At 36.3% G+C, this 12,221-nt stretch overlaps 1 protein-coding gene across 5 annotated transcripts in view; it reads left to right on the forward strand.

Moving 5' to 3' along the window:
* Positions 1-1,361: 1,361 nt before the first annotated feature.
* The window catches only part of Abca6 (ATP binding cassette subfamily A member 6), a 67,931-nt gene continuing 57,071 nt past the window's right edge, over positions 1,362-12,221 (forward strand). For 2 of the 5 annotated variants that reach the window (XM_060386480.1, XM_060386481.1), the window contains exons 1-7: positions 1,362-1,565; positions 2,575-2,675; positions 4,394-4,598; positions 5,581-5,739; positions 7,658-7,761; positions 8,452-8,678; positions 11,834-11,975. In XM_060386480.1, coding sequence (XP_060242463.1) covers positions 2,586-2,675; positions 4,394-4,598; positions 5,581-5,739; positions 7,658-7,761; positions 8,452-8,678; positions 11,834-11,975 — 927 coding nt within the window. In that variant the 5' untranslated portion in view covers positions 1,362-1,565; positions 2,575-2,585. Of the gene's footprint in view, positions 1,566-2,285; positions 2,423-2,571; positions 2,676-4,393; positions 4,599-5,580; positions 5,740-7,657; positions 7,762-8,451; positions 8,679-11,833; positions 11,976-12,221 lie in introns of all 5 variants that reach the window. The other 3 variants (XM_060386478.1, XM_060386479.1, XM_060386477.1) reach the window with 3 other exon arrangements.

The raw sequence follows: 12,221 nt of genomic DNA on the forward strand, positions 1-12,221 counted from the left end.
ATCTCATTCCTCTCCTCTCTGTCTCTCTGCTCTGTTTCCCCCCCCCTCCAAGTGTATATTGGGCTTTTGCTCATGATGTTCTCTTCTAGGAAGGATATAGTTTCAATCTGTGAGCTGGCTTACGTCTTTGTAGCGTTCCAGGAGTGTGAATAATAAAGAGAGATGTGGGGAACCGACTGGGAGGAGTAGAGGGAGGAGAAACTGTGGTCAGGATGCAAAATATGAGAGAAGAATAAACAAATAAATAAGTGAATAAATAAACACACAAATGCATAAATACATAAGAATAAAGAGGTCTAGGGATTAAATGAATAATATAAAACTTTTAAGAAAGAACTTTTAATTTTTATTAAAAAACAACTACAGCAATACAATTAATGAAAATCTGAATTATAGTTTAGATTACTTCAAAAGATTTGTTGTGCTATTAAATTTTTTAAAAATGTTTGTAGTTTTTTTTTTTTTTCCACAGTCCTGGAACTTTTAGAACATCCCTGTTAACTTGTTTGTTTTGAAAGTTTTCAATGTAAAAGACGTGATATTTCACTTTTGTTTACTTTTAAAAGAATTAACTACTTAACTACCATGGTTGAAATTGTTATTATCCTAAAACTGTCCCCTATACTCTGGAACTTCTCTCTGCTTTATGATTATTAACACATGTGGATGAGGAGCCATGTCAAATATTTGAGATTTCCCAACTCCTGGACTTTGCTTTCCTGTTTTGCCATTTGCGGTGGCAGGTCAAAAAGTTTTCAGTGCTTTTCAGACAGACTGTGCAATGAGAATGGAATAGATTTCAGGTATACTCATATGAATGTATAAAAATCAGAATCCTTTATGTGCGTTTGTCACATAAAATCTATTTTATTTGCCTACATAACTCATAAAATCCCACATGACTGTGAATAGAGTAGGAGAAATTCGCTTGAAAAGAACTCTTCGTCTGTCTAACGTAAGAATTTCTTCAAGGGAGAAATGTGGATTGGTTTACTTTTAAAAGAGAAACAGAAAAAGAAAAGAAACTATCAGCTTTAGCTATTGTTTTTACTTGGCATGAGTTTGCCAAGTTGAAAACTGACATCTGCGCTTAGCTATGCATAGTGAGAAAACATGACTTAATACTTCCCACACAAGTTTAAAGACTTAGTTTTATTAGTTAATATTTTTACTCTTGTTTTTGTCCTCTCTTCCCATCTTGATCTCATCACATCAGAAGGGCTTAAGCAAGTTTTCCTTATTTGCATTACTCTTCCTGGAGTTGAAAGGCTGAACGAACAGACACCCGGTTTGTTTTATTCTCAACCAATCACAGGACAGTATTTTCCCAGGAGAATAACCGGCTTACGGAAAAAAGGGGACACAACACAAAACAAAACAAATTCATCATGTACAGCTTGGATTGACCACATCCCTTTTCAGAAACTAGTCTGAGTAGCAGCTGCTGAGGGTAGGCACCTACTTGAGAAATATATCAGGAACCAGAGATAATGCTTTAACTGGTAAGCTAGGAAGAAAAGGAGAACGGTGTGAATGCCTCCAGGGATCGTGAGCCTTTCTCATCAGTAAGTAAAGCTTAGCGCTGTTTGTGCCCTGACGAATAAATGGGTGGATAGTGCTAAGATCAATCTATTTTCAGACACTTGAACATTTTACAGTGACTTCAGAGCTAATTTTCATTTTGTCCCCAACCAGATTTTATTTTGTAGATACTAGCAATAGACTCTAGTTTGCTTCCATTCTAGCCAAGAGAAAATTACACAAAATTTTGTTATGTAAATTTAGGAAAGATGAAATTTTATAAATAAAAACCCAAAAAGTTTTAAAAATGTGTTTATTTGAAAAATTTCTGGGCAAAAATACTTTTCCATCAAATTTCTCCTATTCTCTCTCTCTTTAAAAACTTATTTTGTACTTTGCTTTCAGAGTTTTTGAGGGAAATGCATATTCACAAAATTGAGAGAAATCTTATTCTCCGTGTGTGTCAGAATCAAGTAATTTTCAGCCTGGGTTATTTTTTAAAGCTTTCTTAGTTCTTCTGGTAAAAGTTATTCAGTTAAATTTTATTTTATTTAATCTGATGGTAAATATTACAAACATATTTCATTGGGATGGTATTTGATGAATGTAAGTTTTTATTTGGGTGAGTTAAGCAATCAGAATTTTGTTGTTGATTTGATTAGTTATGGGATTTTTTTTACTAAAACACAAGGAACAAGAATGAGTGTTGATGGAATGAAACTAACTGATTACTTTATTCACATCACTGAATTCAATTTCAAAAGATAATTATACACATTCTGCGACCTAATGACGTTCCCCCAATTGGAGTGTTCTGTTTTATTGTGAAATTGTGAAAACAACCACCCCAGAACTTCACCATCACCCATCTCTCCATAGAGCTTAAATGAATATATTCAAGGTAAAATTCAGTCATAAGCTTTTGCAATAATATTTTACATTTCATTACAGTTCTTAAGTGTAGTAAATATTTGAATAAGAAATATAGTCAAGGTTTTTCCAATTATACTTCCATTTTTTGGTTTGCTTACTGTTTGTTCACTTAATGAGCAGGTGAAAGGGGTATGAAAAAGATGAGTGTGTATCAGCAAACCCGAGCACTTTTGTACAAGAATCTACTCAAGAAATGGAGAATGAAAAGAGAGAGCTTGCTGGTATGTGAAGACAGTCCCTCCTTTCCTTTGTGTTCTCTTTTTTGTCTGATTCTTTAATATGTTACATTTTAATCAGCAGACTGTATTTATTTTGAGGTAGGTACTTCTAGCTATATTTGTTGGATTGGGAAACTCAGAATAGTCTATGACCAATACCATAGAATTACAAAGACTAAAAGTATTACATTTTTTTAAAAAGTGATAAAACAAAAATGTAATTGTATGGTAAACTGTAGCAAAGGTTAAAGTATCACATGTTCTACATTGGGAACCAAGACATAATGTAAAGTTTGGCAAGGATAAGTTGAGAAATTTTTATTTGTATTATTTTATATTCAAAACTGGATTTTCTACATAACGATTATTTTCAAGGATTACAAAAGGATAGCTTTGTTGGTTTGTATTAAGCAGATGGGTTGAGAAATGGTGAATAGTAGAAATTTCAGTGTCTTAACACATGAAAAAATGTTCAGTTTTTATTATTTTTAGTAAGTCAGTAGTTGGAAATAATATTCTTTCCATTCATCCAGGTACCTAGATTTCCTCATCTAGGGACTTTTTCATCTCCTCAGATCCTGGTAACCTCTGCTAACCTGCTCATAAGGAAAAGAAAAAGAATAAAATCAGAGTATAGTAGATTGGGTAAGGGTCTACAAACCAGGCCTGGAAGTGGCATGTACCACGTCTGTCCATTTTCCACACAAAATAGCTCAACCACCCATTCCCACTTGTATCTGAGAGTATGTTATAGTCAAAACCTTATACTATATTAACTTAGTGTGGTCACTTTAAAGAAATGAACATACAGTGTCAATATTTAGAAGGAAATTCCAAAGACAAGAACATAAATGATTTGTCCAGCATCATATTGAGAAGGAAGAAATTATTGCTATTTGTGATTTACTACATTCAGTTTATACTGATTTCTTTTAGTTTATAATGGAAATATGACAATTAGCAAGAAAAATGATGACTTGCCATCATGAATAGTGTCTGGAATATTTTGTGCCTTATGTTTAGAATTGGCATTCCAAGCAACCGAGACTGTCACACTGTTAAGTATCCCATTCGGTTTCCAGACGAGGCCTTCATGGTTTAATGTAAATCTTTAGATCAGAGAGATACTTGTGGGTACTAACTTTGAATTTGTCCTTCACTGAGTTTTTCTTTCTCTGAAGAGTAAACAGCAATAAAAAGCCAATTATATGGAAAAAAAACGAACTTGTCTTTAAAGTTTTTAAAAAATTTTTATTTTTTTATTATTAATTACAATTTATTCACATTGTATCCTGGCTGTAGGCCCCTCCCTCATCTCCTCACAGTCCTCCCTCCCTTTTCTCCCCCTATGCCTCTCCCCTAGTCCACTGATAAGGGAGGACATCCTTCCCTACTATCTGACCCTTAGCCTATTAGGCCTCATTAGGACTGGCTTCATTGTCTTCCTCTGTGGCCTGGTAAGGCTGCACAGTTCAGAAGGAGGTGATCAGAGAGCCAGTCACTGAGGCAGCCCCTGCTCCCCTTACTAGGGTACCCACATGGAGACTGAATAGCTTATGGGCTACATCTGAGCAAGGGGTCTAGGTCCTCTCATGCATGGTCCTTGGCTGGAACATGTCTTCAAGGTTCTTTGGTGTTGACCAATTTGAAGAGAAATGAATCTTGGCTCATCATTTTCTCTCTTAAAAAAAAAAAAAAACAAACCTGATTTTTTTTTATAGGAATGGACCATCCCAGTTATTGTAGGACTGTATATGGGCCTGTTTTCATATTTCAAAGAAAATATTCATTTCCCCGAAGCTCCTTCTCAGGATCTTGGAAGGGTAGATGAATTTAATGGATCGTCTATAAAGGTTGTATACACACCAGTCTCTAACATAACCCAACAGATAATGAATAAAACACTGTTTGCTCCAACAATGAAAGGTAAATATTCTATAGACAAGAAAGAATTAGTCTTATTTTTATGTTTTATTTATATCTTATTATATTCATATTTTAATAAAATATGTGCATATGAGTTTGAAATTCTAGTTCAACATCCCTTTAATAAATTCAAGTATCCCGCTCCCTCTTTTCCCCTTATGCCCTTTCCCTAGTCCCCTGATAGGGGAGGACCTCCTCCCCTTCCATCTGACCCTAGCTTATCAGGTCTCATCAAGGCTGGCTGCATTATCTTTCTCTGTGGCTTGGCAAGACTGCACCCCCGCTCCCCCCAAAGAGAAGGTGATCAGAGAGCCAGCCACTGAGTTCATGTCAGAGACAGTCCCTGTTCCCCTTAGTAGGGAACCCATTTAGAAACTGAGCAGCCATTGGGCTTCCTCTGAACAGAGAGGGTCTAGGTCTTCCCCATGCGTGGTTCTTGGTTGGAGTATCAGTCTCTGCACGACCCCTTGGGCCCAGGTTTTCTGACTCTGTTGTTCTCATTGTGGAGTTCCTTTCTATCTCCCTCTTCCTCCATAAGGACTCTGCACTTTGCCCAAAGTTTGGCTATGAGTCTCAGTATCTCCTTTGATACCCTGGTGGGCAGAGTCTTTCAGAAGTCCTTTGTGGAGGGCTCCTGTCCTGCTCCTTGTCTTCTCCTACTTCTGATGTCTATCTTGTTTGTCCTTCTGAGTGAGAATTAAGCATCTTCCCTGGGGTCTCCCTTGTTGTAACCACTCTTATACCTAGCAGGCATGATGGTCCCCTCCATATCTATAACTTGTCTTATTAAAACATGTAGTTCTCAAGCACAAATAGATTCTGTCATTTGAAACAGTAAAATAAGATTTTTCTAGGTTGCTTTTTAGTATTTTTAGTTTAATTGGAAAAGTTTATAAAAATGTGGCCGAGTCTAATATCACATTCTGTTGTATGGGAACACTGTATAATCCAGTATACCTATTTTTTACTTTATACCTCACAGGAACAAGAATCATTGGAGTACCAAGTAAAAAAGACTTGAATGAAGTGCTTCTGGAGGGTCTTCCACATGCTATTGGAATCGTATTTAATGACACCTTCTCTTACAAGTTAGAAGTACATCTAATGTATGGAAATCCATTTTTAAATGAAGATTTATTAGGTGACTATTTATATAAAATCCTATTGTGAGTCCTTATGTTTTTGACAAGAAGGAACAGGTAGGGTTGGGCAACAGCTACTTGCAATTTCATTGGAGAGAACAGACTAATATTTTATTGCTTCACTTTTTTTTTTATTTTAAAGGTTAATTTCACAGCATTGCAGCATACTTCAGCATGCATCTGCTGAACTCACAGGTCTAAGGGAATGACTAGATTCCAATGTCAGATGAGGCTTGAAAAGCATTGAATAATTAGTGACAAGTGCAAGGGAAGGGACCTGTGGTAATCTGGCCTCAGGATTCTTAATTGAATGCTGGATTAGAGAACTAACTTTTAAATTTAGACCAAGAGAACAGCAAATGTGAAGAGCTAGAGATACTGTGTCCTAGTAGGACAAAAGCATATGAGAGCATCTTATCAAGAACTGGACGAAGATCATGCAAGGCCATGGGATGTGAGGGGAGAATGATTTTGCAGTCACATTAGAGTTAGGTTTTGTCTGGTACCTTGTAAACCTACACCACAGCCATTGAACTACTTTAATCAGAGCAAGCATGTGGAAAGTTGTTCACAATTAAGAGAGCACTCCTGACACAGCCCAGAGAACTCGAGTTGTTCAGGGAGAGTGTAATGAAACTTGATGGCCATTAGATGATAGTGGAGGCAGCTGAAAAGGAGGAAGGCTTGTGGGTTAAAAGACACTCAAGGAAGTAAAATTGGTGCAATATGTAGAAATGGTTCTTTACCACTATTCACACAGTGTGTACAGACTACACATGCTCCAATGAGTTCCTGAAGGACGCAGTGACTGAAAACCATGGAGCCTGTTTGTAAGAATTGTTCTAGACAGGGGCAGGAGGAGTGGGTTTGTATAAAAAAAGTATACAAACAAGATAAGATGCTGAAGATAAGAGGACTAGGAAACCCCTCTAGGATAAATTCATTTTGTGAGGAGATTAGGATAAAGGCAATAGTCTTTATAAATTGAATAATCAAAGAACTTCGGATCTTGTCACTTCTAGAAAAAGGATTATCCAGAGACACTCAAATTCAGATTATTCTTATGCTACAGCACAGGAGAGACCACATGAAAATATTGGGAAGAAAGTTCCTGAGATTTCCAGAATATAAGTGGTGTGCTCCCAACCCATTTTCTGTTTCTTCCCCAGGAAGGGCTCTAGCCCTTTGTCTTAGTCAGTATGTGTCTATGCAGCAGCTTGTCACAAGTCTTCAAATATTGCATCTCATTAGCATCTCCATTTCCCACCTGGGGATGTGCATTTTACTATGATAAACTAATTCCAGGTTATCTGTGGACAAATGTACATATCCCACTTTAGGTCTCTAGGCACAGAACTGGGGATTTGTGTGTGTGTGTGTGTGTATGTGTGTAGCTTTAATATAGAAGCCCTAAAGCATTGTTTTTCATGTCTCGGGAAGCTAGGGATTGCTGTTACCCTAGACTCATAGTGTGTATCACAGTGTGTGTGTGTGTGTGTAGCTTTAATATAGAAGCCCTAAAGCATTGTTTTTCATGTCTCGGGAAGCTAGGGATTGCTGTTACCCTAGTCTCATAGTGTGTATCACAGTAGCTGCTTCTTCCGAACCATATAACCTTCATCTTAACGTGTCTGCTTCATCATCAAAATGACCTTATTGGTTTGTTTGCTTGTTTGCTTTGCTTGAGATAGTGCCATGACATATAGCTTAGGCGGGCCTAAAAATCTATTATTCTCCTACTTCAGCATCCTGAAGACTAGGATTACATGTGTGCACCACCGTGACTATCTTCTCTATGAGGTTAACAGTTCTGACCAGTGGAGTCTCTTCTCAATCATTTTCTCTTAGGTTTTTGTTCCTCATTTCCAATCTGTTTTTATCCCATACTAATATTTATACTTTTCCTTGTGCTTACAGTTCATTGCTGGAATTCATATAGTGATGTTTCATGTTTATTGTCCAGATACTGGAAAAGAGGATTTGTGGCTTTACAAACTGCCATTAATGCTGCTATTATCGAAGTAAGCACCTAATTGAAAAGTTACTATCATTAATTTCAGAGGCATGAAAATTTTAATGGAGGATGATGTTACAGTTCATTTGCCCTACAATGACTACATATCAAGGCTGGGTAATTCATAAAGAACATAAGTTATTTGTTCACAATTCTCAAGTCCAGAGAGTATATGATTAGACCTCAGCAAGCTCATTCCTCACAGCTGTCAGTCTGGGAGTTTTTACATGGCACAAAGGATGAAAGGGCAAAGAGAAGAACACTATGTTTTCACTTGGCAAAAGAGCAAAAGGGCAAATTGCGCATTAAGACACACTTGGCAAACCCTTTGATGAGTCACTCATCTATCCACGAGTGTCTCATCCGATGACTTACTTCCTCAAACATCCTACCTCTAGTGCTATAGTAAGGATGAGCTTCCGCATGCATTGTAGAGGGACACATTCAAACTAGCAAGTATGTAAACTCGATTGTCAGACAAGGAAGAGACCACTTAATTTCAAACTTCTAGTTCTGCAAACTTCTAGTCCTAGAAACCTGCAAAACAACACACCCAGTTCCCTCAAGAGAGGAACATCTTGTGTGACTAGACTTGAGCAGTAAAACAAGGAAACTGATATCAGTGCAACCTCCAACACTTACTCCAGTTTTGTCAATTCATAGCCTTTACTTTCTGTTTGCTTATGTCCTTCTCTAGGTCACAACAAACCACTCTGTGATGGAGGAGTTGATGTCTGTTAATGCAATAAATATGAAGACATTACCTTTTATTTCTAAAGACCTTCTTCAATATGAATTTTTTATTTTATGCTGCTTGTTTTATTTCTCCTCGTTTATACATTTTGTATCCTACAATGTCACAAAAGAAAGAAAAAGGTATAAGGAATTGATGAAAATAATGGGTCTACGAGAATCTGCATTCTGGTGAGTCAGAGAAATCATAAAACACAAAAGTATAATTGTTTTTACAATTCTACAGTTTAAATTTGAGACGTGAGGTACTTGCGTTTCTGTGGTTGTTTTTTGTGTTTTTGTTTTGTTTTGCTCTGACTACTAGATTTAGTCTTTGTTAAATCTTCTGTGGAAGATAGTCATTATAACTCACTGAACATTGTTGTAATGCTGGCTTTTATCAAGGTTGTAAATGAGGAAATAAAGGCAAATGAAGATAATGGAGTTGGTTGCCCGGTGTCAGGTAGACAGTGAATGCCAGAGCCGGGCTTCAGTGGTAGAAACTTAAGGACAATTCTGTCTGATCCTTTCCTCTTATGAGCTGACTTCTTCACACTTCTCTATGTGAAGAAAACAGCCTTATGAAGGGCATGCTGGATTCATGGGCTTGGCCAACCAGAGATGTTTTGAAACAAGTAAATGATGTATGTTGTGATGCACTATGAACAGGACATAACAGATAGGTTGGTGGATAAAGCAGACTTAGTAACAGTATCTGAGCCATGCATTAATGTTTATACCTTGCCCCAGTCAACAATCACTTTAACTTTGAAGTATATGTATATATTTGTATGTATACATGGACATATCTATGCATGTATTTGTGACATAATAAAGGTGTGTGTAGTAATAAAGACATATAAAAATAGTGGGTGTGTTTAGTTGATAGAAATACAAATAAGGTCTAAACTCCTCAGAAGCAAAGCACAGAATTTGTTATCAGTGACAAAATGTATATTTCCAGGTCAAAAAGAACATCATGTGCTTATTTTTGCCCAGAAGAAACATGACATGTTTTGATATTGATTCTTAGCGGATACTTCTCTGTATATTGCCCAAATCAAGAAAATGGTGTGTTGGGCAGATAGTACAGACATATGATCGTAGCAGTAGGCAGGTGGACACAGGGAGATGGAGAGTCCTTGGCCTGCCCGAGATATACAGAGATACACTGAGACCCTCCTTGGCAGATCACACACCACTTAAAACATGTATGAACAAACAAACCCTCCACAAAACCCCAAATCTATGTGTGTGGAATGATAAAAGTACATGTACTGGATGTATAGTTATTTACTGAACAATCTAGTTTTTAACTCATATGCTCCCTGAAGTAGAATTATGGTCCAGAAACCTTTATTTCTGTGTAGAATATATTTACCAACAAAGAGAATTTTTGTCCTAATGTATACCAATTGTGAAATAGGAAAAGAGGAAACCTTTAAAAAGTGAGGAATTTTTGTGTGGGAGCACTGGTAATGACAAAAGAACAGATGTAAACCCATCATGCAGGTCTCTTAGGAGGGAAGAGGGAGAGAGAGAGAGAGAGAGAGAGAGAGCAATTTCTGTAGATGGGTCTTTTTTTAATTCAAGGCAAGTCCTAGGGGCCAGGATGCCCAAAGTCACCTGAAATTCGGGATGCACCAGTCAGGCTGACCTGAAGACAAAGGAGATACTAAACATTCTGATGTTGATTCAGTTTCAGGGTGACTCTTATCATGCACATAAATTAAGCCCTGGAAAAAATGCACGGATATGTCCATTCTTAGAACTAAGAAAGAAAATGCCTTAGAAACATCTTTTTTTAATTATCAGACATCTATTGGAAATAAATATGACTTCTAGTAATGCCGTGAATGTGAAATGGAATCATTCTTTTTAAAAATATGGTGCATGTATTTCTTTGCAAGCAAGAGGATTTTGTATAAATTTATTAATATCCTCTCTCCTACTCCACTCTGTAAGTAGTTCTCTTTTTAGGTAATTATTTTGATCTCTTTATTTATTTATTTACATTGCGGTTTTCCCAGTCGTACTTCAAGTACTCTTCTGTAAATTCACAGAATAGGTTACATTTTTCAAAAATGCTGATGTTTCTAACACAGCTCACTATATTGATATAAGATTAACAATTAAGGAAGTAGTAAATCCAGCTAATCGCATTCTACTGGGATGTACTGTTGCAAACCAAGCATCTTTTGCTGCATTCTAGAGGAGATAAGTTCTTATTAATTATGTTTTTAAACAGAGGAAAAAATTCTAGACAGAATTAATGCCTGCAATTACATTTGTATCTTGTTAATGATTTATTTTGTGACATTTCACACACCCATTAACTAATTGTTAATGAGAAGCTTGGACTCACGCACCCTTATAATCTTGTCTTATTTAATTGACACTGTTCTTTAATAAATATTATGTAAAATGAGAACATCAACATATCTAAAGAAAATAATATAAAAGTACAAAGATGCAAGTGTGTGCCATAACTTATATCCATTTGAGTAAAGAAATAACAGGATTAGGAAACATGATGCATTAGTGGAAGGTTGGGTTTTCAGCATCTGTAAAGAAGAGCAGTAGTGTTGCCTGCTGGGATCCTCAAGCTCTTGATGCTTGTAGAGTAATTTGACTGACATTTGACTGACCATCAACTGCTAAGTCTTTTTCCAGATTTACCATTAGGTTCATTTGGTTTTCTAATAAAACTGATGACATAAACTTTAATTCAGTAATTTCACTTTAGAGATATTCTTTTACATCTTACATAAAAACAAATGTAATAAAATTCTTTGCACCATTATAACAGAAAGAAAACTAGAGAACAATTATCTAAGGTCAGAAGAACACTAGCACATATTAATATAATGAAATATCATAAGCTTCATATATAATAGATAATGTTGATTGATAAAGGAAAGTTACATATAATATACACAGCATAAAATATACAGTTTATACAATGCTCATACAATAGATGCATAAGGATGCCTGGCCTTCAAGTACCAGCAAGGCCATAATTTGGTTTAACTTAACTGGTTGTGGCATTCTTTCACATTGGTTGGTGCCATACTAATATTTGGTATCTGTCATTACTGTGTGGTAAAGGTCATCTGAATGCATGGGATTCATAAGCAGGATGTTTGCCAAAGTGATTACTTTGGGGGGGAAAGATGGAGAATTGTGCTGAAGAGCACACACAATGGACTTCTGCCATATTTTCAGTATTATGGTTATTAAACTAGGGTGTACATACATGAGTAATGGTGTTATTTAGGTGCTTTTTGTAGTTTAAAAAAGACATTTGAAAGACTAACTAATTTAAATGACTTTTGTCTTTTTTTTAGGCTGTCCTGGGGCTTAATCTATGTTGGCTTCATTTTTATTATTTCCATATTCGTTGCAGTTATTATAACATCTACCCAGATTATAGTGATGACCGGTTTCCTTGTCATATTTACACTCTTTTTCTTATATGGATTATCTTTGGTAAGTGTGTGCATTTGTTACCACCTTTTACACATTAGAACTTAGCTATGTGTTGCAAACATTAATTCTCCAGGATGTTAGGAAGGTACTTTTTTTTTAAGTCCACTTTGTGTGTATGTGAGTATGTGTGTGAGTGTGTGTGTGTGTGTGTGAGAGAGAGAGAGAGAGAGAGAGAGAGAGAGAGAGAGAGAGAGAGAGAGAGAGAGAGATTGAGAGTGCATGTTCACACATTCATGTGTTTGCTTG

This window comes from Meriones unguiculatus, chromosome 7 (genome assembly GCF_030254825.1).
Source record: "Meriones unguiculatus strain TT.TT164.6M chromosome 7, Bangor_MerUng_6.1, whole genome shotgun sequence".
In the NCBI taxonomy this organism is placed as follows: Eukaryota; Metazoa; Chordata; class Mammalia; order Rodentia; family Muridae; genus Meriones; species Meriones unguiculatus.